Source organism: Melozone crissalis, unplaced genomic scaffold (assembly GCF_028551555.1).
Source record: "Melozone crissalis strain CALT ecotype California unplaced genomic scaffold, PUWL_Pcris_2 ptg000176l_1, whole genome shotgun sequence".
Classification (NCBI taxonomy): Eukaryota; Metazoa; Chordata; class Aves; order Passeriformes; family Passerellidae; genus Melozone; species Melozone crissalis.
In genome coordinates, this window is record NW_026535943.1 from 427,815 (window position 1) to 453,912 (window position 26,098).

At 51.0% G+C, this 26,098-nt stretch overlaps 1 protein-coding gene across 1 annotated transcript in view; it reads right to left on the reverse strand.

Annotated features, from left to right (window-relative positions):
- NRF1 (nuclear respiratory factor 1) overlaps window positions 1-25,128 on the reverse strand; it is a 67,478-nt gene extending 42,350 nt beyond the window's left edge. The window contains exons 1-5 of the mRNA XM_054293672.1: window positions 25,078-25,128; window positions 10,050-10,281; window positions 7,130-7,244; window positions 5,009-5,135; window positions 3,902-4,042 (exon numbers count right to left, since the gene is read on the reverse strand). Coding sequence (XP_054149647.1) covers window positions 3,902-4,042; window positions 5,009-5,135; window positions 7,130-7,244; window positions 10,050-10,272 — 606 coding nt within the window. The 5' untranslated portion in view covers window positions 10,273-10,281; window positions 25,078-25,128. The remainder of the gene's footprint in view (window positions 1-3,901; window positions 4,043-5,008; window positions 5,136-7,129; window positions 7,245-10,049; window positions 10,282-25,077) is intronic.
- Window positions 25,129-26,098: the final 970 nt, after the last annotated feature.

Genomic DNA, 26,098 nt, shown 5'->3' on the forward strand with positions numbered 1-26,098 from the left:
CTCAGCCCTGAATCCATCCCTGCTGCACTCCCAGAGCTCAAAGGGAACACTCAGCCCTGAATCCATCCCTGCTGCACCTCCCTGGGCTGGAAGGGAACACTCAGCCCTGAATCCATCCCTGCTGCACTCCCAGAGCTCAAAGGGAACACTCAGCCCTGAATCCATCCCTGCTGCACTCCCAGAGCTCAAAGGGAACACTCAGCCCTGAATCCATCCCTGCTGCACTCCCAGAGCTGGAAGGGAACACTCAGCCCTGAATCCATCCCTGCTGCACTCCCAGAGCTCAAAGGGAACACTCAGCCCTGAATCCATCCCTGCTGCACTGCCCAGAGCTCAAAGGGAACACTCAGCCCTGAATCCATCCCTGCTGCACCTCCCAGGGCTGGAAGGGAACACTCAGCCCTGAATCCATCCCTGCTGCACTCCCAGAGCTGGAAAGGAACACTCAGCCCTGAATCCATCCCTGCTGCACTCCCAGAGCTGGCAGGGAACACTCAGCCCTGAATCCATCCCTGCTGCACTCCCAGAGCTGGAAGGGAACACTCAGCCCTGAATCCATCCCTGCTGCACTGCCCAGAGCTCAAAGGGAACACTCAGCCCTGAATCCATCCCTGCTGCACTCCCAGAGCTGGAAGGGAACACTCAGCCCTGAATCCATCCCTGCTGCACTCCCAGGGCTGGAAGGGAACACTCAGCCCTGAATCCATCCCTGCTGCACTGCCCAGAGCTGGAAAGGAACACTCAGCCCTGAATCCATCCCTGCTGCACTGCCCAGAGCTGGAAGGGAACACCCAGCCCTGAATCCATCCCTGCTGCACCTCCCAGGGCTGGAAGGGAACACTCAGCCCTGAATCCATCCCTGCTGCACTCCCAGAGCTGGAAGGGAACACTCAGCCCTGAATCCATCCCTGCTGCACTCCCAGAGCTCAAAGGGAACACTCAGCCCTGAATCCATCCCTGCTGCACTCCCAGAGCTCAAAGGGAACACTCAGCCCTGAATCCATCCCTGCTGCACTCCCAGAGCTGGAAGGGAACACTCAGCCCTGAATCCATCCCTGCTGCACCTCCCTGGGCTGGAAGGGAACACTCAGCCCTGAATCCATCCCTGCTGCACTCCCAGAGCTGGAAGGGAACACTCAGCCCTGAATCCATCCCTGCTGCACTCCCAGAGCTGGAAGGGAACACTCAGCCCTGAATCCATCCCTGTTGCACTCCCAGGGCTGGAAGGGAACACTCAGCCCTGAATCCATCCCTGCTGCACTCCCAGAGCTGTTAAACCATAAAACCACCCAGGCTCTTGCTCAGCTGCACAGGAGCTGATTCCAGCAAGGATTCTCTGCCAGGGATGCTCCAGCTGGGAGAGCAGGAATGCTGCTCTCAGGAGGTGAACAGGCACCATGATGATCCTTGAAAAACTTTATTTTTTTCTGGCTTGTAGGAGCCAGAAAAGCTTTTACTGCCTCCTACAAGGAAGTTATAAATCACAGGGGCATAAAAAATCAGCTTAAAGGACAAATCACCTGTTCATAAAACAGTGAGAGCTGACTGAAGCACTGAGCTCAGCTTGGTTAAGCTCACATTACCCAATTTTACTCCTCAATCACATCAACGAGCAGCTGAGAACAAGCTGAGGGGCAAACTCAGCTGTCACCAAAGTCCAGAAAGCACCAAGATCCCCCTCTGTGAAGGCTGAAAACCCCACTGCAACACAGGTTTTCCTGCCCAACCCAGGTGGGTGATACTCTCCATTCCCAAGGCTGGAGGCATCTTTGCCCAGGCAAATAAAGGCTTTATTTCCCTCCAGACCACTGAAGAAGCAGAGCAATTAAAAGGAGAATTATTTTCACCTCCCCATTGATGACATCTCTACACCTGCCTGCTGGCACCTGCTGAAAGCAGAGGCCTCATTTTTCCAGTCCCTGCCATCCTAATTACATTCATATTTATTTTTGTTCCAGTTTTCCATAGGGTTTTGTGCAACTTAGCTGCAAAAAAATCTGACTTTTTACTAGAAAATACAAATAATTACACTGGAAGCTCTGGGAATCAAGATTCCCACAATAAATGATGGCACCTCTGTGCCCAGCTCGGGAGAGACCTTTCCACAAAGCTCTTCTGAGCCACCTCACTGTGCTGGAACAATGAGAGCCATTCCTAAAAAGATCCTTGTTTTTCTACCATAGAGCAGCAGGAGGGGATTTGAAAGAAGAGGTTCTACATCAGCACCTTGGGCTGCCTGAGCAAAGGCCCTGCAGGACCACGAGGAGAAAAACATTTCCATGGGGAACTGCTCCTGGAACACAGCAAAAGCTGCCATGAGCAGCTCCTGCAGTGCCACCTTTCACAGGAGGTTAAAATCCAAGAAATCATTTTTGTCTTCTTTGTCGGGGACTGGGGAAATGATCTGTACCAGCCAAAGCACAGTAAGCTCAATGAAATTTTATTATCAGTGTGAGCTTGTCTGATTCCACTAAGAAATGGAAATGGTGCTTTGAGCAGGGTGTGACCTCTGCAGAGCACAGAAAAATCTGCACATCTTTGCCCTGCTCTGGCCTCTTTGTGTGCTGCCCTTTCCATCTTGCTACTCCTTGGGAAAAATTGCCTTTCAGCATTTAAAACTTGTCGTGGTGCCTCAGGCTGGGTGCACCAGAGCCTCCTGCAGGACACACCTGCCTGAATTCAGGTCCTGCATCCTTGGGAAGGAGATTTCCCTCCAGGTAAAGCTTCCCTGGGAGTCCCCTGCACTTTCTCCCAGCAGGGAGGTCAGGCTGGACCTGGAGAGAAAGGGAATCTCCCACATGCCCAGGGCACATAATTTCCTGTCTCCAACAAAAATATCTCACTCAGGGTCTGATCTGGGGTTAAACTCCCCTCTGCTCCAGTCCACAGCAAAAAACAGAGGAGGGAATGAGCTACAGGACACAGAAAGGTGTCCATGAGTGGCCTTCCCAACCTTGGCGCCTAAAGACTGTGGCAAAGAATGGAACAAACAGGGAAATTTTCTCTGTTCCCACTTTCTGAGGTACCAAAACCAGCTCCAAAGGGAATGCTCCCAGCAGCCTGAGCTCTCCTCACCAGCAGTTTTTTGTCACAAAGAAAAACAGCACCACTAACAAAGCTCCAACAAAAATATCTCACTCAGGTTCTGATCTGGGGTTAAACCTTTGGCAAACTGCCCTCTGCTCCAATCCACAGCAAGAAACAGAGGAGGGAATGAACTACAGGACACAGAAAGGTGTCCACAAGTGACCTTCCCAACCTTGGTGCCTAAAGATTGTGGCAAAGAATGGAACAAACAGGGAAATTTTCCCTGTTCTTGCTTTCTGGGAGGTGCCAAAACCAGCTCCAAAGGGAATGCTCCCAAAAGCCTGAGCTCTCCTCAGCAGCAGGTGTTTTTTTCACAGAGAGAATCAGCACCACTAACAAAGCTCCAATAAAAATATCTCACTCAGGGTCTGATCTGGGGTTGAACAGCAAATTCCCCTCTGCTCCAATCCACAGCAAGAAATGGAGGAGGGAATGAACTACAGGACACAGAAAGGTGTCCATGAGTGGCCTTCCCAATCTTGGTGCCTAAAGATTGTGGCAAAGCATGGAACAAACATTTTCCCTGTTCTTGCTTTCTGGGAAGTACCAAAACCATCTGCAAAGGGAATGCTCCCAGCAGCCTGAGCTCTCCCTAGCAGCAGTTTTTTCACAGAGAGAACCAGCACCACTAACAAAGCTCCACCTCCAAGCACAACCTGAGCTGTTACAGCCCCAGGGGAATGAAGAGATCAGAGCCATCCCCAGGAGAGGCAGCCACACAAAACAACAGGATGTGACTGCAAGATTCCAAACATCCCCGTGTTCCCTGCCTGTGCCAGGGCTGGCTGCTCACCTGGGTCACCTGTGCACTCACCTGGGTCATTTTGTCCACGGAGACGGGGATGCCATCGATGGTGAGGGGGGGCAGCTCTGAGTTCACCTCCTGGGGGGCCGGGGCGTGCTCGGCCAGCGCCGACTCCAGGTCCTCCAGGATGGTGCTCTTGTACTTGCGCACCTGTGGGGAGTTGTTAGCTCAGGTAAACAAGGGCAGCAGCACCAGGAGAGGAGCAGGGGGCAGGCCCAGCCACCTTCCCCAAGGTGCTGCAGAGCAGGAGGAGCAAACACTGGCACAGCTGGCAGGAAACAGCAGCAGCCCCACGAGACTCAGCCCAGCTGACGAAACTTGCGGTAACACTGGCGAGGGAAGGATTTGTGGGATGAGAGGAAAAGTTCTCAAAGTAGAACTTGTCCTGGGCAGGGTGTGCAATAAGGTGCAGGCAGAAGAGCTGAGTTTAAACATGTCATTTTTTAGGGTTTAGTCTGGAGAAGAGGAGGCTCAGGGGAGACCTTGTGGCTCTGCACAAGTCCCTGACAGGAGGGGACAGGTCGGGCTGTGCTCCAGGGAACAGGGATAGGAGGAGAGGGAACGGCCTCAGGCTGGGCCAGGGGAGTCTCAGGGCTGGAATTTCCCCATGGAAAGGGGGGGTTCAGGGGCTGCCCAGGGAGCTTTGGAGCCCCCATCCCTGGAGGTGGCCAAGGAATTCCTGGATGTGGCACTCAGAGCTCTGGACTGGGGACAAAGTGGGGTTCTGACACCTTGGACTCAATGATTCTGGAGGTCCTTTCCAACCTCAGGGATTCTGTATCATGACCTGTTCCCTCTGATTTTTAAATTTTTAATGCAGGATGTTCCCCCCCGGTGAGATGTGCCAGGCAGCCACTCTTGCAGAGAGGACAGAGGAGAGGACCTCAGTGCTGCCCTCACGTCAGGGAGTCACAGGAACATTAAGGCTGGAAAAGATCTCTGAAATCACCGACTCAACCAGATCCAGCACTGTATCCCATAAAACCTAACCTCTGTTTTCCAGGGTTTTTAGCATGACATTCAGATCCCTACCGGGCTTCCAAGGCTGCCCTGAACAGAACAAAACCTGCAGAGAAGGTGAGGAATTTGTCTCCTCACTTTCCCAGGGACACCTACCACGTTCTCCAGGGGTGCAGCACCGAACACTTTGAAGACAGGGTTGGGTTTGGAGGGTGAGATGCACAGCACGATGGCCTGCTGCCCCACTCTGGTGGTGTACTCATCTAGCGTGGCCCTCAGCTTCCTGAAACACAGCAAAACCTGGGAATGGGCAGGAGCTGAAACCCTGCACAAACAGCACCCCCCTGGCTGCCAGCTCCCCTGCACAAAGCAGGTGAGAAACACAGCCCCAGCTGCTCAGCCTGGCCACATATGGAGCTTATTCCTCTGCTCCACAGGCCTGCTGTGCTCCCTGCAGTCACCCAGCAGCTCAAATGTCAATTATTGTCCCCTGTCTCCTTTTCTCATCGATGTAAAAAGAGAAATCAGCAGAGCAGCAAAGCTGGGGCAGCGAGAATCTGCACTTGCACTCTGTCCTGGCAACACAAAACTTGTGTTTTGTTGAAGCACCTGAATTCATCAAAAGAGGCCTGCAGACAGAGGTTGTTCTACATCCACATCATAGCAGGGCAATTCTCCAGCACCAAAGTTCTGCTCAGACCAGATCTGGAGGAATTCAAGCTACAGGATAGGCAAGAACTGGAAATATTGCAACAGCTCAGCACAGGAAACCCAGGTGTCCCAACACCTGCCCCATCAGCAACTCCCTTGGGAATCAAAATGTTCCACTGGATATTTTCTGCCTCTTATTCCCTGTTAAACAGTGCAGGAGCCAGAAATGGTGGCAGAAACACCAAAAGCAAGAGAGAAGTAGTGTTTTCCCAGAAAAGCTGAGCACTCTGTGAGGTGACAGCTCAGCCCCTGTCCTGGTCATTTCAGAACCTGAGGCTGCCAAAAAGCACCTCCAGCTACACAGATCCCACTGTCAGGGGTTTGGAATTACCACTTGATTCCCAGTGGGGTGAAAATCAAGCACAAACATGTGTTCAACTGATCAGAGTGGGAAAAAAATGATGTTTTGTCATTATCTTAATGTAACAAAATGAAGTGTAGGAGAAGAAATAACTCCTTCGCTGAGCAGTTTCTTTAAAAATATATTGTTCATATTTAAGGGAGAAAAAGATTTGTTCTTCAGCAACACTGCAATAAACACAGAAACATGCAATAAACACAGAAACACTGCAGTAAACACAGAAACACTGCAGTAAACAGGGCTGAGTTTGGGGAAGGAGGGAAAACCAGAACGGAGCTGCAAAAGGCAGGGAGTTCACTCCCAAGGATTATTATTTAGCAGTAACTCTGCCCAATAATTAAACCTTTACCGCCCAATGAGATCCCAAACAGCAGAAAAAGCAGGAATTGCTCTGCTGCAAAAGGCAGGGAACAGTAGCAGCCGATGCTCACAAATGTTTCCAGGACATGGAACTCGGGTGGAGCCTCCGGGGCCGTGCAGTGCCCTCGGCTCTGGTGAGGCTCGGCGGCCACCAGGTGGGCAAAGCGCCTCAGAGCACCTGGAATGCAGCACCTGCAGGGCTGGGCAGCTCTGCTGTCCCCACTGGAAGCTTCTAAAGCCAGAAAAAGTGTTTCAGCTCAGGCAGGAATCTCCCCTGGGTCATTCTTCCGAAAATTGTGCTCTAAACCCTGCAGTCTTCACCGCGGAGTTTAGAGCACAGTTTTAGGAAGAATAATCTGGGGGAGATACCTGCCTGAGATTCCTTTGCCAGTCTTCACAATGGCAAAGGAAATTTGGATATCCACACACTGAATGGTTTAATCAAGCAGAAATGACGTTTTTTGTGAGGCAGATAAATTGAGAGCTGGGATATGGAAATTTAGCAATTTCTGCTAAAGCCACTGTGGATTATCTTGGAATATCACTGTGACAGATAACTGGGGTTAAAACAGAACAATGGATCCACCAGAGTGGAAGTCCTGGTGATCAGGAGATGAGATGAGCAGAGCTGCAGTTTAACCCTTTAATGCCAACCAACACCCTGATTTACCCCTGATATGTAAACGGACCAAACTTAAATATAACTTATAACTTCCTGGCTTCCAGAAAGACACTCCCAAAAAACCCCCGAGCTGGGTGACTCCTGGGCAGCACTTGGTGTGACCCCAGAGGCCACCAGAGCTGGCAGGAGGACCCTGAGGTGCCAGGGCCAGGTGAGAGCTCACCTGAGCAATCGTGTCTGCTGCCTCTTGCGGATGGAGGGGTTGGACTCGAACACGTGCGGCCGCTTCCGCTTCTTCCCCGTGGCCACAGCAGCGGCTGCTGCCATCCCCACAGGGCCTGCAAAGCACAGCACAGGCTCAGTCAGCTCCAGCAGCTCAGAGGGACACTGGCACCGCGCCCCCCGGCCAGGAAGGGGTGCCCAGGGTGTCCCCAGCACAGCCAAGGGACACCAATCCCTCCCTGAAAGCTCCATTCCCCAGGCTGGCAAATCCCTGCTCAGTCCTGGGTCAAAGTCACATTTTCAGCCCAAAGTTGTCCTTACACTGACAGAACTCTGTGTTTTCATCTTGAAAAACTCCCAAGGTCTGAATAACTGAGGAGATGCTGGTGGCTGGGAAGAGGAAACCAAGTACAGCTCCAAAAATCCTGCTTGGAACTACAACAACTACAGCATCAGGAGTCTGAGCCTTTCCTGAGGGATTAAGGACCTGTTCTAGTGGGAAAGAAATGTAAAATCCAGAGCTCACAGCAGGGTTCTAATGGGAAAGAAATGTAAAATCCAGAGATCCCAGCAGTGCCCTACCAGGGACAGAAATGTAAAATCCAGAGTTCTCAGCAGTGTCCTACAAGGGAAAGAAATCTCAGCAGTGTTCTACCAGAGAAAGAAATGTCAAATCCAGAGTTCTCAGCCGTGCCCTATCAGGGACAGAAATGTAAAATCCAGAGCTCCCAGCACTGTCCTACCAGGGAAAGAAATGTAAAATCCAGAGTTTCTAGCAGTGTCCTACCAGGGACAGAATTGTAAAATCCAGAATTTCCAGCAGTGTCCTACCAGGGAAAAAAAATGTAAAATCCAGATTTCACAGCAGTGTCCCATCAGGGACAAAAATGTAAAATCCAGAGTTCCAACAGTGTCCTACCAGGGAAAGAAATGTAAAATCCAGAGTTCACAGCAGTGCCCTACCAGAGCCTTCTGAAGACCACCCAGGCCTGAAAATCCTGTGTGCTAGAAGGGAAGGGGAAAGAAAAATTCCTGCAGGATGGGAGGCTGGAAAGTTCATAAGCAAGAGGAGGCCTGGGATGCTCAGGGGGTGGTGGAACCTCACAGGTTTGGTCTCAAGTCTGATACAGAGTCAGGCCACACTCAGTGCTTTATTATCATCCCATTTTTCTGCCAATGCAGACCCACTAGAGGGCCAGTCTGGAGGATGTTTGGCTCACTGGGAGGAATCTGTGATTCTGAAGTCCTTTCCCAGTCTGGATATGCCAGGATTTTCTGTGGATCTCCGTGGAGAGGCCGAACACCTGAGCTCCCTGACTCAGCAAGGCTGCACTCCTGGGTTAGTTTTTGCTGTTGTTTCTGTGGGGCCTGAAATAATCTTTGCTCTTTGACATATTTGGAATTTTAATTTCGTTACTTGAGGCAGCATTTTAGCAGGGACCTTTGTATAGACCAGCAATTCCCAGCACCTCTGTGGTGCACACAGAAACAATGTGGGATTCAAGTGGTCAGCAGGGAGAATTTCCTGTGGAATATTCCTGCGGGTGGGATGGACCAGTGATGCCCTAGGATTTAGCTTTTCTATTTTTCAGATCCTGTACTGCTTTAGTGTATAACTGTAAAACTGCTTAGCCTATCAGCTGCCGTTCTCCCATTTTACTCAGATAAAACAATTCCTCTCTAGGCCTGAAACTCAAGGACACCTGACTGTTTTAGGCCTTGTAACTTGGTTTGAAAAGCCAGGTGTCTGCTCAGGAAGGCAGGAGCCTCCCCTGAAATGGAAAATGTAAACCCCCTTCCTCTGAACTCTTACAAGTTTTCTTTATCTCTCCCACAGCCAACCCTCCCTCCAGGAGATCTCTGCTGTCCATGGCCAGGGAGTGTCCCTGCATGGCTGATGCATGGGGGTAGGATGGTCAGGATGGATGGAGATGAGAGATCTCTGCAGCCAGGTGGTGGAACTTGGGGTTCATTGCACAGGGCCTGGGTGCAGGGCCCTGCTGGGATTTGGGGTTCATTGCACAGGGCCTGGGTGCAAGGCCCTGCTGGGATTTGGGGTTTATTGCAAAGGGCCGGGGTGCAGGGCCCTGCTGGGATTTGGGGTTTATTGCAAAGGGAATGCATGCAGGGCCCTGCTGGGATTTGGGGTTCATTGCAAAGGGAATGCATGCAGGGCCCTGCTGGGATTTGGGGTTTATTGCACAGGGCCTGGGTGCAGGGCCCTGCTGGGATTTGGGGTTTATTGCAAAGGGAATGCATGCAGGGCCCTGCTGGATTTGGGGTTCATTGCACAGGGCCTGGGTGCAGGGCCCTGCTGGGATTTGGGGTTCATTGCACAGGGCCTGGGTGCAGGGCCCTGCTGGAGCTGCAGCCACAGCTCAGAGCAGATCTGAGAGAAGAGAAGGGTAAAAAGGATGAGAGAGAGAGAGAGGATGAGAGGGTAAGAGCGTAAGGGAGTAAAAAAGGTAAGAGAGTAAACGGGTAAGAGGGCAAGATGCCCATTCCAATACCATAAATCTTCTTCTGTGTTGAATATTTTAATTCTCACTAACCAATCTAGTACAAGATACAAATCCTACAGCATTTCTATACAGCCTGTAAGAATCATTACATTACCACACTGTGTTATATTTTAAACCCTAAAAACTCCTCTTTGGGCCCCTTCTGCCAAGCTGCAGGGTCTGCTCTGACCCTTGGAGCTGTCTGCAAGCAGAGGGTGTTGTTCCATCAAAAGGGGATCACCTTCAGCTGGCCACACCATTGTTTTCCAGTTGTCAGTAACTGAGAGATCTCAAAACTTGCTTTCACTTCAATCCCACTTACACTTTCCATATTCCCAAAACCTCCTGCCAGACAATCCTGTTCACAAGGCTTTCCCGTTTCCCCTTGCCCAAGCGAGGACGAGCGGCCCCGGGCGTTACCTGCGGCCGCCAGGTGCGCGGTGACCTCGTCGGCCGCCGTGGAGTTGAGGATGTCGGAGTCGTCGTAGGAGGTGTCCTCGGGCGAGGAGGGCGAGTCCTCGTCGGCGCTCAGCATGCTGTGCTCCGTGTAGGTGGCCACGTGCACCTGCTGCACCTGCTGCGCCACGGCGTGCGCCTCGATGGTAGCCATGTGCTCTGCCTGGCTCACCCCGTGCTCTTCCATCAAGAGTCACTGCCAGGGGGGACAAAAAAACGTGACAGAAAGCTGTGAAAAAAAACCGTAACAAAAAACCGTGACAAAAAGGTGTAACAAAAAAACGTGACAAAAAACCCTGACAAAAAGGTGTAACAAAAAGCCGTGACAAAAAGCCGTGACGGGCCGTGAGCACCAGGGACAGAGATCACCTCCCTCAGGATGTCTACAAGAGGGAAATAACTTTGCCAAGAGCCATGAGAGGAACTTTAGGTTAAAGAGTTTGGAAAAACTCACACTTCTGAACAGAGCACAGCACCCAGACATCATCATGTCTGCTGGATGGAAGGTCCCCAAGGACCCTGCAGCCCTAAGATTGTCCCTGACCCACACATTGAAGGGTTAAAGCTGGGACTTGGTTTTGTCATCAAGAGGCCTGAGGGTGACACAAAGTCTCCTCTGACCTCAGTAGCCCAGGACACAAATGAGGATGGCAGCACAGAATCCCAGGAGCACTGAGGATGGAAAAGACCTCTGAGATCATCAAGTCCAACCTATGTCCCCTCCCCAGAGCAGAGCACTGAGTGCCACATCCAGGAATTCCTTGGACATCCCCAGGGACAGTGAGTCCACCATCTCCTTGGGCAGCCCCTGCCAAGGCCTGACCCCTTTCCATGGGGAAATTCCTGCTGGTTCCACCCTGAGCTGCCCTGGCCCAGCCTGAGGCCGTTCCCTCTGCTCCTGTCCCTGTTCCCCAGCTGTGCCCTCCTGGCAGGGACTTGTGCAGAGCCACAAGGGCCCCTGAGCCTCCTTTGCTCCAGGCTCAGCCCCTTCCCAGCTCCCTCAGCCCCTCCTGGTTCTCCATTCCCTGCCCAGCTCCCTCAGCCCCTCCTGGTTCTCCAGACCCTTCCCAGCTCCATTCCCTGGACACCCTCCAGCCCCTCCAGCTCTTTCTGCTCAGCAGGGGCCCAGACCTGGACTCAGAGTCCAGAAAGAGGCAAAGCCATCCCAGCCCAAGCACAAATATCACAGAAAGGTGATTTATTACAGCGCCCAGTGGTAAAGCAGTGAGCAAAGCAGCAGCTTACAGAGTCAGCAGGGCCCTGGGCCACACACTGGGAGCACAGAAGGACCAGCATGGGAGGTGCAGGGATATTTTCAGTCTGTGCCTGCTGTACGTTTGTGGAAAGGAAAAGGCACATCCCTAAGAGATTTCCCAACAGGAGAATTAGAACCTCAACCCTCAAAAAGAGATTCCCCAAAGGGAATCTGTTCTTGTTCAGGGTAAAGGGCAGAAAGAGGTGACCAGCTGCAGGGAATAGGAAAATAAACAAAAAAAAGGTTCTGACGTGGTAAGAGCTGTCATGGAATTACAGCTCCTGACTGAGCACAGAATGCCATGGGGGTCAGCGAGACACAGGAACCCAAACCATTTTGTCAAGAGGGGTATTTTGACCAAACAAAAAGGAGGCTGCATCCAGGTGGGAGTCAGACTCTTCTCCCACGCCACGAGACGAGAGGAAATGGGTTCAAGTTGTGCTGGGGAGGTTTAGATGGGATTTTAGGGAACATTTCTTCTCCAAAGGGGCTGTCAGTGGAACAGGGAAGTGCTGGAGCCCCATCCCTGAAGGGATTTAGCACGGTCAGTGGTGGGATTGGCAGTGCTGGGGAAGGGTTGGAATATTCCAGCCTGAGGAACAGCAGAATTGTTGCTGTGAGACTGTCACAAACCTACTGAGGCTACAGCTAAAGCCAAGCCAGCTTCAGACTCCCAATCCTCCCAAAAAAGCTGCTGGAGTCTGATGCTGCTGCTGTCCAAGCCTGTTTACAACTTGGGTTGTAATGTTAGAACCATCCAAAAATAGCAGGAGTTCAAACAGTGCCAGTGAGGAAGGGACTGAGACGTTGAGGTGCAAATTGAGACAAACTGAAAACTTCTTGTGGAGAAACAATCAGCCCTAAACCCCTTCCACAAAACTCACACTGCCATCACCACAGAAAAATGGGTGGCAAAAAATATCTGTACATTGAGACAAACTGAAAACTCCTGGTGGAGAAACAATCAGCCCTAAACTCCTGTCAGGAAACTCACACTGCCATCACCACAGAAAAATGGGTGGGAAAAAATATCTCAAGTAAATCCTTATGGATCAGCTTAACAGATTTCCCAAGACACCAAGCTTTTCCTGAAAGGGGACATTGCTGCTTTTCTGACTATTAAAATTTTAAAAACCCATGGGAAAATGTGATGAGAATATGACTGATAGAGCACAGTGATTTTAAAGTCAGGAGAACAGACCCCAAGACAACAGATGAAACCACTGGAACCAAACCTTGCACTCAAAAGCAACCCACAGCCAATGCCACCAACACTGAACCCTTGGGAAGCCATTCCCATATTCCAATTATTCCCGAATTCAAATTATTCCCCAAGGGTTCCTGACACCAGCCAGGCTCTGTGGGCCCACACCTTGGCTGGCAGTGAAGGTGTCACCAAGCAGGCCCAGCCAAGCATCCCTGTGACACGTCCAAAGGGTGGGGCCTGGATTTGAGCAGGATCTGGGCACAGGGATGACAGGAAAGCTGTTCCCTTCATCCTTTAGAGAGGAGCATTCCCCACTCCAGGAAAGGATCATTGATCCCTGGTGTTCTCCCAAAACCAGAGTGGTTTCAGGAGGAGGGAAAGCCTAATGGCACAGTGGTGACTGCAGGGACATTTCTGGACACTTCCTTAGTCCTGAAGGCTTGGATGACAGCCAGGAGTAATTCTGCAGTCCTTTAAAGTGTTTATAAAAACTATGAGGATAAAGTCCCTCTCCTCACACAGCGCAGTTGCTTCACGAGTGTATCAGGGGCTCCCTTGATGTCCTGAGCAGCGGCTGCTGACACCATCACTGGAGGAACACCAGGAGCAGCAGGAAACAGCAGAGCTGCCCCACTGAAACCACCCAAAACCAACAGGAACTGGCTGCAAACCCCATAAATTCTACACCAAATTGAAACCCACGTGGATTGAAATGGAGGTCTCTGTGGTGTGATTGTAACAAGTCACAACTGAGCCCATAAAAACCCCACAGACACCATGCTCTACCATCACCATCCAGCTTCATTATGTGCTTAAAACTGAGTCCAAAATCAAAATCCCACACCAGAAAAAATCATGAGGAACAGCAGCACGATGGAAAAACTCCCTTACCCTGGAATTACTTTAAACCTTTATCCCACTGAAGAGGTTTTGCTTCAGATGCTGCAGGAGACACGACAGAGACAGACTGAAGCTGGAGATGAGCATTTATCCTCTGCAATGTTAAATCATGGTGCCATTTTTACCAACTCAGCCCACACCTCATTAATTTGAAACCCTGCTCAGATCAGCAATAAATAAAAAGAATCACTGGGTCTCGCTTCTTTGCTGGTTTAAATAACTTTGAAAGGAAGCAAAATAGGAATTCTGTGGAGGTTTTGAGAGACCTGCTTGCTCTGTCCTCTCATGAGAGGATCCCTCCTAGGACACAACCATGAAAGGGACCTTGGGGAAGGTCACCCTTTCGTCCTCTGTAGGAAATCAGCCTCTAAATCAGATTCTGGCCACTGTTTGCTGTTCCCCTTCCCCTCACTGGGAATTCCTCACTAACTGCTGTTTCATCTCCATGAGCCACAGAGCAAGGCTGCAGCAATTTCCAGCTTCCCAAATGCTGCTGGTGGCACCCAGGACTTCCCACCTGCTCCTGTGAGCTGCTTCCTCCCTCCCAGGAGGGTAAGGAAGATCCCATTCCCATTTATTTCAAGATCTACCAACAGTTTGTGGCTGCCACTCCTCCTCCTCCCTGCCACAGCACCATGGGCAGCTCATGATGGGGAGGGATCAAAAGCAGCTTTGATGATTTGATGTGAAGGAGATTTTTCAACTGGGTCACACTTGGTGGATTCAATCAGGTTGAATTCCTCTGCACTGAGTGCTCAGGAATGTGTTCTTTAAAAAGCTGTTCCACACTTCTGGCCGTGCATCTCGATAAACTCCAATTTCCCTGCAGAGGCAGCCTGGGATAATCCTTAAGTGAAAACTGATCTTAGCAAGAAATCAATCACTGGCCATTTCTCAATAAAATCAAACCCTGTTGGAGTGGAATTAGACCTTTGAAATTGTCCGGTCCTGCTTTTCCCGTTCTGGCACAAAACCCTCTATGCAGATTTTCAGGAGAGTGGGCACATCCTGGTTTAGCACCTGCAGATTTCTGATACATCACATTTGGATGGTCACAAAATCACTGGCAATTTCCCAATAAAATCAAACCCTGTTTGAATGGAATTAGACCTTTGAAATTATCCTGTTCTGGCACAAAACCCTCTGTGCAGTTTTTCAGGAGAGTGGGCACATCCTGGTTTAGCACCTGCAGATTTCTGCTACATCACATTTTGATGGCCACAACCATGGAGAGCAAACCTCACTGGGAACCAACACAAACCCAGGGATGTATTCCATGATTTTCACCAGGAGACGAGACTGAATCACTGGTCAGCCTCCTTAATCTTGAGGGCTTTGTGTCTTCCCTCCACGAGAATGGCCAGAAATGAGCTGGTTTGGTGGCTCCTGGCATGGTCTGGGTTAGAGGAGCTGCTCCAGCTGAGGGCAGGACTAGAGGACAACCTTTAAAAAGGAGGAATGGCCACTCCTGGTGCTGTCCTGGCTCTGTTTCTGCTCCGTCTGGGCCAAGCTGGCATCTCATCCACCTCCCAGCCGGGGCGTGCAGCTCCCTCACGGCATTTCCTGAGAGTGCAGGCTCAGAAAGCACTTCCAGGAGAAACCAGAGCTGCCAGGAGCTCTGTGCCAGCCAATTCCAACAGCACCAGCTTTGGGAGAGCCCAGGAACAGCAACACTCCCATCAATCACCACCAAGCCAGTCCCAGACCTTCTCCTGCTCTTTTCTCCACGGGGACAGGAGCGAGAGGATGCCCAGGTGTCCCAGCAGGCGATTCCAGACTCCCAGTCTCAGCTCTTTCCATGATTTCCACATTGCACTGGCGTCTCTCACTGGTAAATATCCTTCATTAATCCCTGTTTAGGGTGAATTTGACACCTCTCCTGTATAAAACTGTGCCTAGAGGGAATTACCCCTGCGGGTCTGACGAGCAAACACCACCATCCACCAGGATAAGCTTGATTAATACCTCACCAATTACCACAACTCATTGAAAATGCACATTTAAACACCAAAATCCCTTTTTCCACGGAAAGAAAAAAATCCTCTCTGCTCATGAGGAGAATTCTGAAGCCAACACCACAACCTAATAAAAAACTGGGTTTTTTTTTTTTTGTTCCTGCCCCTCCAGAAGCTGCTCAAGGTTTTGGATGGGAAAGACTTTCCAGGACTGGAGACACCGACTCCTGTGAGCAGCACAGCTGACACCAGGCACAGAGCAAGATAAGACACTCCAGTTTATTCCCTTGCTATCAAGATTGAAGTGAACATCTCATTTACGCGCCTGGCACAGATACGGTGACTCGAGCAACACCAGGAACCGGCTCTCGTTCCACAGCGTCCTCCTGTGGCATAACATTAGTAAAATGATCCTTTTAATTAGCATGGGATACAAAGAAAAAAAACCCCAATGCTCCTGGTCTCAGCGTGAAAATACCTGAAATCAAACGGATTCTAGCAAACAAAACCAAAATTCCTTCTATTAACGCGCTGTCTTTGTCACAATCTCACATCAAAGAGCAAAGAAATCCCCCTGCAGGAAAAGCCTTCCCTGTGGCAGCTCTGGAAAAGAAACAAACAGGCTTTCACAGGTATTTATTAGGATAATGGCTGCTACTTGCTGCTGAGAGCTGCCATTGGGATAGGACACATCAGGGACAATGTGACCTGCAATGGGCCCTTTTTGCAGCTAAATTTCGTAGATTTAACACCAAACAGCAGCAGGAAGCCACGGGGTAAACACAAGGATGAGCTGGATTCCTCTTGGAGACTCTTCTGGAGCTTTGGCACCAAGAAATAATATATAAATAATATCCCAGTGGAACCAGCCCTCCCTAGGAGGAGCCCAAGAGAGAAAAGGGCACATTTCCCATTTGGAAACCCACGGGAAAGGCACCACCACATCCAGGCTGAGTGTAAGCCAAACCTGCAGTGAAACAGCACCCAGAACCGTGAACCACGGCATGGAATTCTCATTTAGCATTCCGGGTTTGCCCCAGGCTCTGCAGGTTCCACGGGCAGCATTTGGGGTGGCTGCCCCTCACCAGCACTTTTAGCACCTTTTTCCCAAAAATCTTTTTGCAGGATGTGTGGTCTGCCACAGGTTTAGGAACCAGGACATGATAAATGCCATTTTCTGAGGTATTACTTTGTAACTCCTGCATTTTATCCAGAGCCACACAGACATCCCAATTTTAACCTTTTTTCCTCAGACCTGCAGAAGCCAGGAGTCGTTCTAACAGCGTAAAGCCAGTTACTCATCTTTAGTCAATTCAGCTCTTTTAATTAACAGCCAGAAGCGTCTTTTAGAGAATTCCTCACCCAACAAGCCCAGGCTGCTGTTTGGTGCCGGCTGAAGCATTCCTGGCTGGGCACAGAGGTGCAGCCCTTGGGATTGCTGCTGGAAAAGACAGAGCACGGCCCTGCTGGCTGCTGTGAGGTGCAAATGTGCCCATTTTAATCCTCTTTTATGGACAGAGAGGATTAGTGGTTATGCTGGACTACCACAGGAAGGGAGAATGGCAGTGGGTGACACAGAAGGGTTTGAGCAGCAGGGTGGGGACAGAGATGCTGCGGAGACTCTGGGGTGGAAGGATCACCATGTGCCCAGCATGGACGAGCTCTGTCCAGCCTTGGCTCCACCTGGGAATATCCTCAGTTGGAAAGGATCCACTGGATCATCAATCCAACCCCTGATCCTGCACAGACACCCCAACAGTCCCACTCTGTCCCTGAGAGCTGTCCAAACGCTCCTGGAGCTCTGGGGCCGTGCCCATTGCCTGGGGAGCCTGGGCAGCGCCAGCAAACCCAGGAAAGAACCTTTCCTGATATCCAACCTGATATCCAACCCTGACACAGTTCAACACCATTCCCTGGGATCCTGTCCCTGGTCACACAGAGCAGGGATCAGAGCTGCCCCTCCTCAGGAAGCTGCAGCCCCCAGCGAGTCTCCCCTCAGCCTCCTCTCCCCCAGGCTGGACAAACCAAGTCCCCAGAGCTGCTCCTCCAGCCCCTTCCTCATCCCTGTGCCCCTCCTTTGGACACTCTCTAATACCTTTGTACCTTTTTTCTGTGGTGGTGCCCAAAATTACAATGCTCCACCTTAAGGACTCGGTCCTCACTCCTCACACGGCATTAACTCAAGATCAGCACGTGGTGAGAACAGACAGTACAGTCCTAATCACATTTAATTATCAAACTTCCACCCAAAATGGCAGCCTGGCCACCCCTCCTTGAAGTTCGAGTGGTTCAAGAACGCGTCTGCTTGGCTGCCCTGCAAAATATGCACTTGAGGAAGAAAAGCTCCCCAGAAAATCCACCGGGAACTCATGAACGTAAGGACATGGAGCTGCTGGAGCAAATCTACAGGAGCTGCTGCAGGGCTGGAGCCCCTCAGCTCCCAGGGATCCAGGCTGGGAGAGCTGGGAATGTCCCCTAGAGCAGGGAGGGATCCAGGGAGAGCTGGGAATGTCCCCTGGAGCAGGGAGGGATCCAGGGAGAGCTGGGAATGTTCCCTGGGGCAGGGAGGGATCCAGGGAGAGCTGGGAATGTTCCCTGGAGCAGGGAGGGATCCAGGCTGGGAGAGCTGGGAATGTTCCCTGGAGCAGGGAGGGCTCCAGGGAGAGCTGGGAATGTTCCCCTGGAGCAGGGGGGGATCCAGGGAGAGCTGGGAATGTTCCCCTGGAGCAGGGAGGGATCCAGGGAGAGCTGGGAATGTTCCCTGGGGCAGGGAGGGATCCAGGGAGAGCTGGGAATGTTCCCTGGAGCAGGGAGGGATCCAGGGAGAGCTGGGAATGTTCCCTGGAGCAGGGAGGGATCCAGGGAGAGCTGGGAATGTTCCCTGGAGCAGGGAGGGATCCAGGGAGAGCTCCCAGCACATGGCAGGGCCTGCAGGGGCTCCAGCAGAGCTGCAGAGGGACTGGGGACAAGGCCTGCAGGGACAGCACCCAGGGAATGGCTCCCACTGCCAGAGGGCAGCCATGGGTGGCATCTTGGCAATGAGCAATTCCTGCCTGGGCTGGCATTGCCAGAGCAGCTGGGGCTGCCCCTGATCCCTGCAGTGCCCAAGGCCAGGCTGGAGCAGCCTGGCACAGTGGGAGGTGTCCCTGCCATGGCACAAGATGAGCTTTAAGGTCCTTCCAGCCCAAACCATTCCACAATTCCATGATGACTCCACAACCCCAGAAAGGGAAACTGACCCTGTGCAAACACAGCAGGTAGGTGAGAAAATCCCACATCACACATTCCACACCATCAACATTTGTGTTTTCTGGAGGGAAAAAAATTGCATTTCCAGCCCAGCTACAGCAGAGAGATTTGCCTGCCAGTGTTGCAGCTCTGAGGCACCTCCAAGCTGGGTTTAAATGTGGGTCCCACAGTGACAGAGCTGTGGAACAGCCTGTTGTGCTCCAGCTGGGTTTAAATGTGGGTCCCACAGTGACAGAGCTGTGGAACAGCCTGTTGTGCTCCAGCTGGGTTTAAATGTGGGTCCCACAGTGACAGAGCTGTGGAACAGCCTGTTGTGCTCCAGCTGGGTTCAGACGCTGGTCCCACAGTGACAGAGCTGTGGAACAGCCTGTTGTGCTCCAGCTGGGTTCAGACGCTGGTCCCACAGTGACAGAGCTGTGGAACAGCCTGTTGTGCTCCAGCTGGGTTCAGACGCTGGTCCCACAGTGACAGAGCTGTGGAACAGCCTGTTGTGCTCCAGCTGGGTTCAGACGCTGGTCCCACAGTGACAGAGCTGTGGAACAGCCTGTTGTGCTCCAGCTGGGTTCAGACGCTGGTCCCACAGTGACAGAGCTGTGGAACAGCCTGTTGTGCTCCAGCTGGGTTCAGACGCTGGTCCCACAGTGACAGAGCTGTGGAACAGCCTGTTGTGCTCCAGCTGGGTTCAGATGCTGGTCCCACAGTGACAGAGCTGTGGAACAGCCTGTTGTGCTCCAGCTGGGTTTAAATGTGGGTCCCACAGTGACAGAGCTGTGGAACAGCCTGTTGTGCTCCAGCTGGGTTCAGACGCTGGTCCCACAGTGACAGAGCTGTGGAACAGCCTGTTGTGCTCCAGCTGGGTTTAAATGTGGGTCCCACAGTGACAGAGCTGTGGAACAGCCTGTTGTGCTCTCCGTGCCCCCTGGGTCCCACACGGACAGAGGGGGCTCTGCAGACCCACAGAGAGCACCCAGGGCTGAGCCATCCTGAATCCCAGCCCTGACCCACCCCAACCCTGTGCTTTTCCTGCTTTGAGCAGACTGTGCAAATCCTGAGGGAACTCCAGGCTTCCACAGCTCCTGCCACAACCCCACGTTCCACCGGCTGAAAACGGACCGTGGATTTTTATTTGCCACATTTTGTTCTTCAGATCTTCTTTCACATCTCTCCACCACCATCTCCAATCTACACATGCTTCTGACTATCAGGGCTGAAGTATTCCAACCCTTCATTCCCAGGAAATTCACAGTTTCCTTCTGGAGCAAGGGACCAAAATAATGATTTACCCCTAAATCCACGGGAATGCTCATGATGCAGAATTAATAAACCTGAAAATAACCCAACTTTCAACCCAAAGCAACCACAAGAAGAGCTCTGAATCCACCAGCTCCTTCAGGGGAGGGAAGGGAGCAGTGCTGTGGAGTCCCTTCTCTTCCCAAAGGGAAATGAGGAGTTAAAGGATTTTCCTGGTGCCCAAGGAAGCAGCTGCAGAAGCAGCAGGAGACTCTAAAGGCTGACACCAAGAATAAACTTCTTCACTTACACAGCACCCCTCAGCATAAATAAAACATGGGCACTCTGGGCTGTGGCTTTGCAAAGTATTTTTGACCCAGAGTATGGAGTTTTCCATGTCATCCCTGTTTGATTCCTTTAATTAGATGGTTATGTAATGAACAGTGGGAGGGACTCAGTTACTTCTGGATTGGCTTCCTTGGCCACACTGATCACAAGCCAACGTGGTCTGTGAGTGAAAATACACTTTCATGGGTCTTCCCTTCTGTATTTGAGGTCAGGTGAATTTTGTGGGACTGAAAAAGTTGAGTTTCCCTCCGAGCTGCTGCATGATCTGAGCAACCCATTTATTATTTATAGGCAGCACAGGCAGCACACAAACAATTCGCACATCTGCCAAACAAAAATAACAACAAAAATAAAGCTCTAAAGCAAGGAGACTCCTGCTGCCATCCTCCAGCACAAAACCAGGCTCCAAACCCCAGCAAAAGCAGCACAGTCCCTGGGAAAGGCTGGGAAACAGGAAGGGAAGGAGACACTGGAATTCCCAATCCTACTCAGATGGGATCCACCTGCCATCCCGAGTGTCCTGAGGGTTTTTGTACGGCTCCATCTTTTTTTCCAGGAGGGGAAAACCAAGGTGGAATTTCATTGACATCAAAATGTCAGCGTGGATCAGGACGAGCTGCGAGCTGCACCAAACACAGCCTGCAGCTCCCCGCTTCCATCTGGCAGAGCAAGGGATTCCCTCTTGGACTTCTTGGATTCCTTCTCCGAGTCTGGCAAGCAACTCATCCACAGCAAACCCAGAGCAGCCTCAGAGTCCTTCCCAAAAAACTGGGACACGGCCTGAGCTCCAAAATCCTGGGAAAAACCTCTCAGATTGGTGAAACACAGGGACAGCTCCTGTTGTGATATTCCCAAAGGTTAGAAGGCCCTGAGGTTTCCCAGAAATTAAACAAACCCCAGCCAGCCCTCCCAGTGGGACTGTCCACCTGGCAACTGGACCAGCCCCACCAGTTTTGGGGGAAAAAAGCAGAAGTAGAAGGAGCAGAATTGGGGAATACCCAAATATTGAACCCCACTGCAATTGCTGCAGTGGGCACAGAACAAATCTGAATTTCCCCAAAGCTGGAAGGGCCTGGATGGTGCAGGTTTACCCGGACAGGTGAGAGGCTCCTCATCCCTGGCACAAAGCCTTGCACAGTTCTGGACCTTAAAGCTTTTCTCACACTCCACTGCAGCCTTTAGTGGTGAGGGCTTCTGAGAGGAGCTTTAGTTTGAAGAGATAAAAGACACCAATGATGTCCTGGGTTCTGTAATTTGCAATATTTGGAAACCAGAGGGGTTTTGCCAGGATTTATTCACCTGGTTTGGATTCACAGGCACAATGAGCTGATGCAGAGATTCATGAGAGCAGACACACAAATTTAATCACTGAAATAAGTGAGAAATGGATCAGGGCAGGGGTGTGGGAAAGCATTAAAATGCCCTCACAAAAAGCTGAACTCCAAACCCTGAGAGGATGGATCCCCTTTAAACACACACAGGGAAAAGGTTCCACTTCATGCAAGGGAATGGCTGGAGCTGTGTCAGGGGGTTTAGGCCACATTTTGGAAAAGGTTCTTTCCCCAGAGGGTAGTGGGGCACTCAACAGTACCAGTTAAATCCCCACTGTGCAGCAGAAGTTATTTTAAACCCCCCCCAAAAAGTGGTTTAAAATGATTTTATTAAATATCTTGGGCACTGGGCAATGGGTAACACAAAATATCTGAACTGTGTGCTTTTTTCCCACAGACCAACTTGAGAAGCAGCCTAAGGAAGATAAAGTCCAAGGCTGAATTTCACAGAACTCCCTGCACTGAAAATCAACACAACCCCACCACTCCTCCTGACAGCACAAAATGTTCTTATGCAGAAAAGAGTGGATTAAATTTTCTTGGTAAAAGGAATTCAGGAGCACAGCAGAGTTCACTGTGCCCTGCTGCCTTCCTGGAAGACAATTTCCCACATCAGAGAAAGGTAATGCATAAAAAATAATAATTCCCAAACCCTTCAGGAGAGAGAAACTGCATGGAAACCTCCCTCCTTTGGAAAAGCAATGGAAATATTCCAGAGTTTGTGCATGCACGTGGCAGAAGTTGGACATGACCAGCCTGGAAGGGAGATGGACACCAGGAGTGGTCCCAGTGCTCCCAGTCTGGGTTCCTCTCTCCTGGGCTTCCTTGGTTTCCCCTGCAGGGCTGAAATATTCCAGGCCTGAGCTTGCCAGAAGTTAAATTTCCTGGTTTAAGGCTGGAAAAAGGTGACCCAGGCTCCTGAGAGACACAAAAGTCATGAAATCCCAGCATGGGATTGTCACACCAAGACACCCGTGGGCTGCAGGTGGACATCAGAGCAGCTGACCAGGCTGGGGCTGCTGTGCAGGGAATTCCAGACGATTAATGGCAGGAGAAACCCCAATTAATGGCAGAAAAACCCCAATGAATGCCAGGACAAACCCCAAGGTGGCCAAGCTCCCTCAGGAGCAAAGAGGCTTTTCCATGGAATCATGGATTGAAGTTGGGAAAGCCCTCTGAGAGCACTGAGTTCAACCTTCAACTCAACCCTGACATGTTAACCCACCAAACCTCAGCCTCAGGTGCCAAACTGGACAATTCCAGGGATGGGGATTCCACCACTTCCCTGAGCTTAATTCCCCAAATTTCCCATTTTCCTGAGGGAGCAGCACAGAGTGCAACCTCCCATCCACACCAAGGACTCTCACTGGGCTCTCCAGGATGGTTTCATTTAACTTTGGAATGGGGTGGCCAAGGCACCTCTGTCAGACCACACATTTCCTAAATCCTAAAATATTCCAAGAGCTGCACAAAACCCACAGGAGATGAGGCTGAGGGCTCCCACCTTGCTGTGTTTATGGCCTGTGCACAAGAGCTCATCATAAAACCTCACAGAAATGATGGGAGGTCCATAGAAAACAACCAGGATGCAACAAAACTCCATAAAAAGCAGCTGAGACACTCTGCAAAACACCAAACACTCCAAGAAACTACAGAGGAAGATGAGAGGGTTTAAATGAATGTTAAATCATCTGGTGATATTTGGTGGAACCATGGAATGGTTTGGGTTGGATGGGACCATAAATCCCATCCCATTTTCCCACCATCCCAGCTGCTCCAACCCCTCTCCAACCTGGCCTTGGACATTTCCAGGGATGGATGGGCAAGGTTAAAACCTGGGAAAATTCAGTTGTAACAATCCTCAGCTACTATAAGTACCATCATCATCATCATGCACTTCTTCCACCCTCAACAGCAAAAAAAAAAAAAAAAAACATTGCTCCCAATTTTACAACTAGCACAAAAATTTCAATTAAACACATGAACAATTCTCTCACCTATTTCCTCAATATTTGGGAAATGAAAGTTCACTGTGAGAGGATTTGGAAAGGAGCAATTGTGATGTGGATGAAGGAGAAGAAGGGATGAGTTCACACTGGGAATCCTCTCAGGATGTGGGAAGAGGATCTAAAACCGTGCTCAGAGACCAGCGAGGCTTAGAAACAAAACCACAACAGCCTAAGGGATTAAAAATCCCAAGTTCAGGAAATAACAGTCCAGTGAAGGAGAAAAAAATAATAAAAACATAAAGCAGAGAACCCAAACTTGAACAGAGAAAACATCTCCCCACACAACAAAAACCATCTACAGCTGCAAGAAAGCTTAGACTTGGTAACCTCAAATGCAGGAAGAGTCTTGAGCTGAATTATTTCTGTCCCTTAATTATTATTTACACTAAAAAGGGCCTGAGCACCTCAGTCACAGCCAGGTCTGTGCTGAGCCAGATGTTTTAGAGCCCTTTTTGGGTATTTTAATGCACAGCCAGTTACACCCCTTTTTTACAGGCAATTCACAGCCCGTTTTTGGGTACATTAAATGGAGGGGAGGTGAGAGATTAACACGTTTCAACTCGCTCCCAGCCTCCTGTACAGAGGGAGGAAAATTCTACATGTGCAAAATGTAAAGAAAAATAAAGGGGAGGGGGAAAAGGGGAAAAATAAGGGACGACAGGAAAAAAATGGGGGGAAAAGGAGAATGAAGGGGAGCTTCATCAATGAGCTCAGAGGTCTTTTCCAACCTAATTGGTTCTGTGATTCTGGGGAAAGAAATAGGAGGTGAAAGAAAAAAAAAAACCAAAGTTGAAGGGATGTAAAAAAAGGGGGCATGAAGAGAAACTTTATCAAGGGTGGACTCATTTACCTCTGAGGCTTTTTACAAATTAATTGATTATAGGGGGAAAGGCGAGATGAAGGGAAAAAAATGGGGGTGAAGGGAAAAAAAATGGGGGTGTGAAGGGAAAAAAAGAGGGAGTAAAAGGAAACAAAAAGGGGGATTAAAAGAAAAAAAAGGGGGGGCAGAAGAATAAAAAATGGGGGTGAAAGCAAAAAAGTGGGTGAAGGCAAAAAAAGTGGGTAAAGGCAAAAAAGGGGAGTGAAGAAAAAAATAGGGGAGGGTGAAGGGAGGAAAAAAAGGAGGGATAATGGGTTAAAAAAAGAAAGGCGGTGAGGGCCAAAAGCAGGCACGAAGGGGCTCCGAGAACAGCAGGGAAAAGGGCGAAGCAAAAGCCCCGCCAATGTCTGCGGCCGCGGCCCAACTTCCCCGGCCGGCCGGGCCCGGCTCAGCCCGGGCCGGGGCTCCGAGGCCGCCCCGCACCCGCCGCCCCCCGGCCCCGGCTCCCGTGGCCGCCGCCCGCGCCGCCCGTCCCGGCCCCCCCGCGCTGCCCCGGCCCCGGGGCGGCCCCGCGGGCCCGGCGCGGCCGGGCGGTCGCGGCCGCCGGGGGAGCGGGTGCGGGCGGCGGGGGCCCCGCGTTGGTGCGGCTGCGCCGGGGCTGGAGGAGATTGCGCGGTAGGACGCTCACCTCAGAGCGGCTGCGCTGCGGCGGGCCCGCGCCGCGGGGCCGCGGCGGGCGGAGGGCGGGCGGCGGGCGGGGGGCGAGCGGGGCGGCGGCGCGAGTCGCCCTCGGCCGCCGCGGTGGCGAGCGCGGGAGGCGGGGACCGGCGGCGGCGGCGGCGGCGGAGGAGGCCGGGGACAGCGAGAGGGGGGGAGCGGGACGTATGGCGTCATAGCGCCGCGCCGCCGCCATCTTGGGGAGGGCGAGGGCGGCGGGGGCGGCCATCATGGGCGGGAGGTCGGTGCCATGTTGGGGAGGGCGCGGGGGCCGCGCGGGGGGCGCGAGGGGCCGCCGCCATCTTGGGGAGGTCGCGGCCGTTCCCGCCTCAGGGGCGCTGAGGGACGCGCGGGGCGGGAGCGCTGCTAAAACCGAGTTTGGCGTGGAAACGCAGGGAAAAGCGGCTCGGAATAGATTTATTTGGACATATTTATGGTGGGAAAGTCCAGTTTAAAATGGAAGTTGCGGAAAAATCGGTTTAAAATAGGGTTTTTTCATATTTTTGGTGAGAAAATCCAGTTTAAAAATGAGAGTTGCGAAAAAATCCATTTAAAATACATTTTTTTTTCGGTCATGTTTTTGGTGGACAAATCCAGTTTAAAATAGGAGTTGCATAAAAATCAGTTTAAAACTGATTATTTTCCCCATATTTTTGGTGGGAAAATCCAGTTTAAAATGTAAATTCCTGGGAAATGCCTTTTAAAACAGACATTAAAAAAAAAAAGTGCCTTTTTTTGGGAGGGGTTGTATTTTGGAGTTTTTTTGTGAAAAAATCATCTTTAGAATGGATTTTTTTTTCATTGTTTTGGCGGAAAAATCCACTTTAAAGTGGAAATTGTCGGGAAAAGGTAGTTCAAAATCAAAATGTTTCCCTTCTTTTTTTTTTGGTGGGAAAAAATACAGTTTAAAACTATTAAATTATATTTTTATTTTTGTTTAAGATACAGTACAGCAGAAAGGAAATTTCCCTTTTTTTGTGGGAGAATCGTGT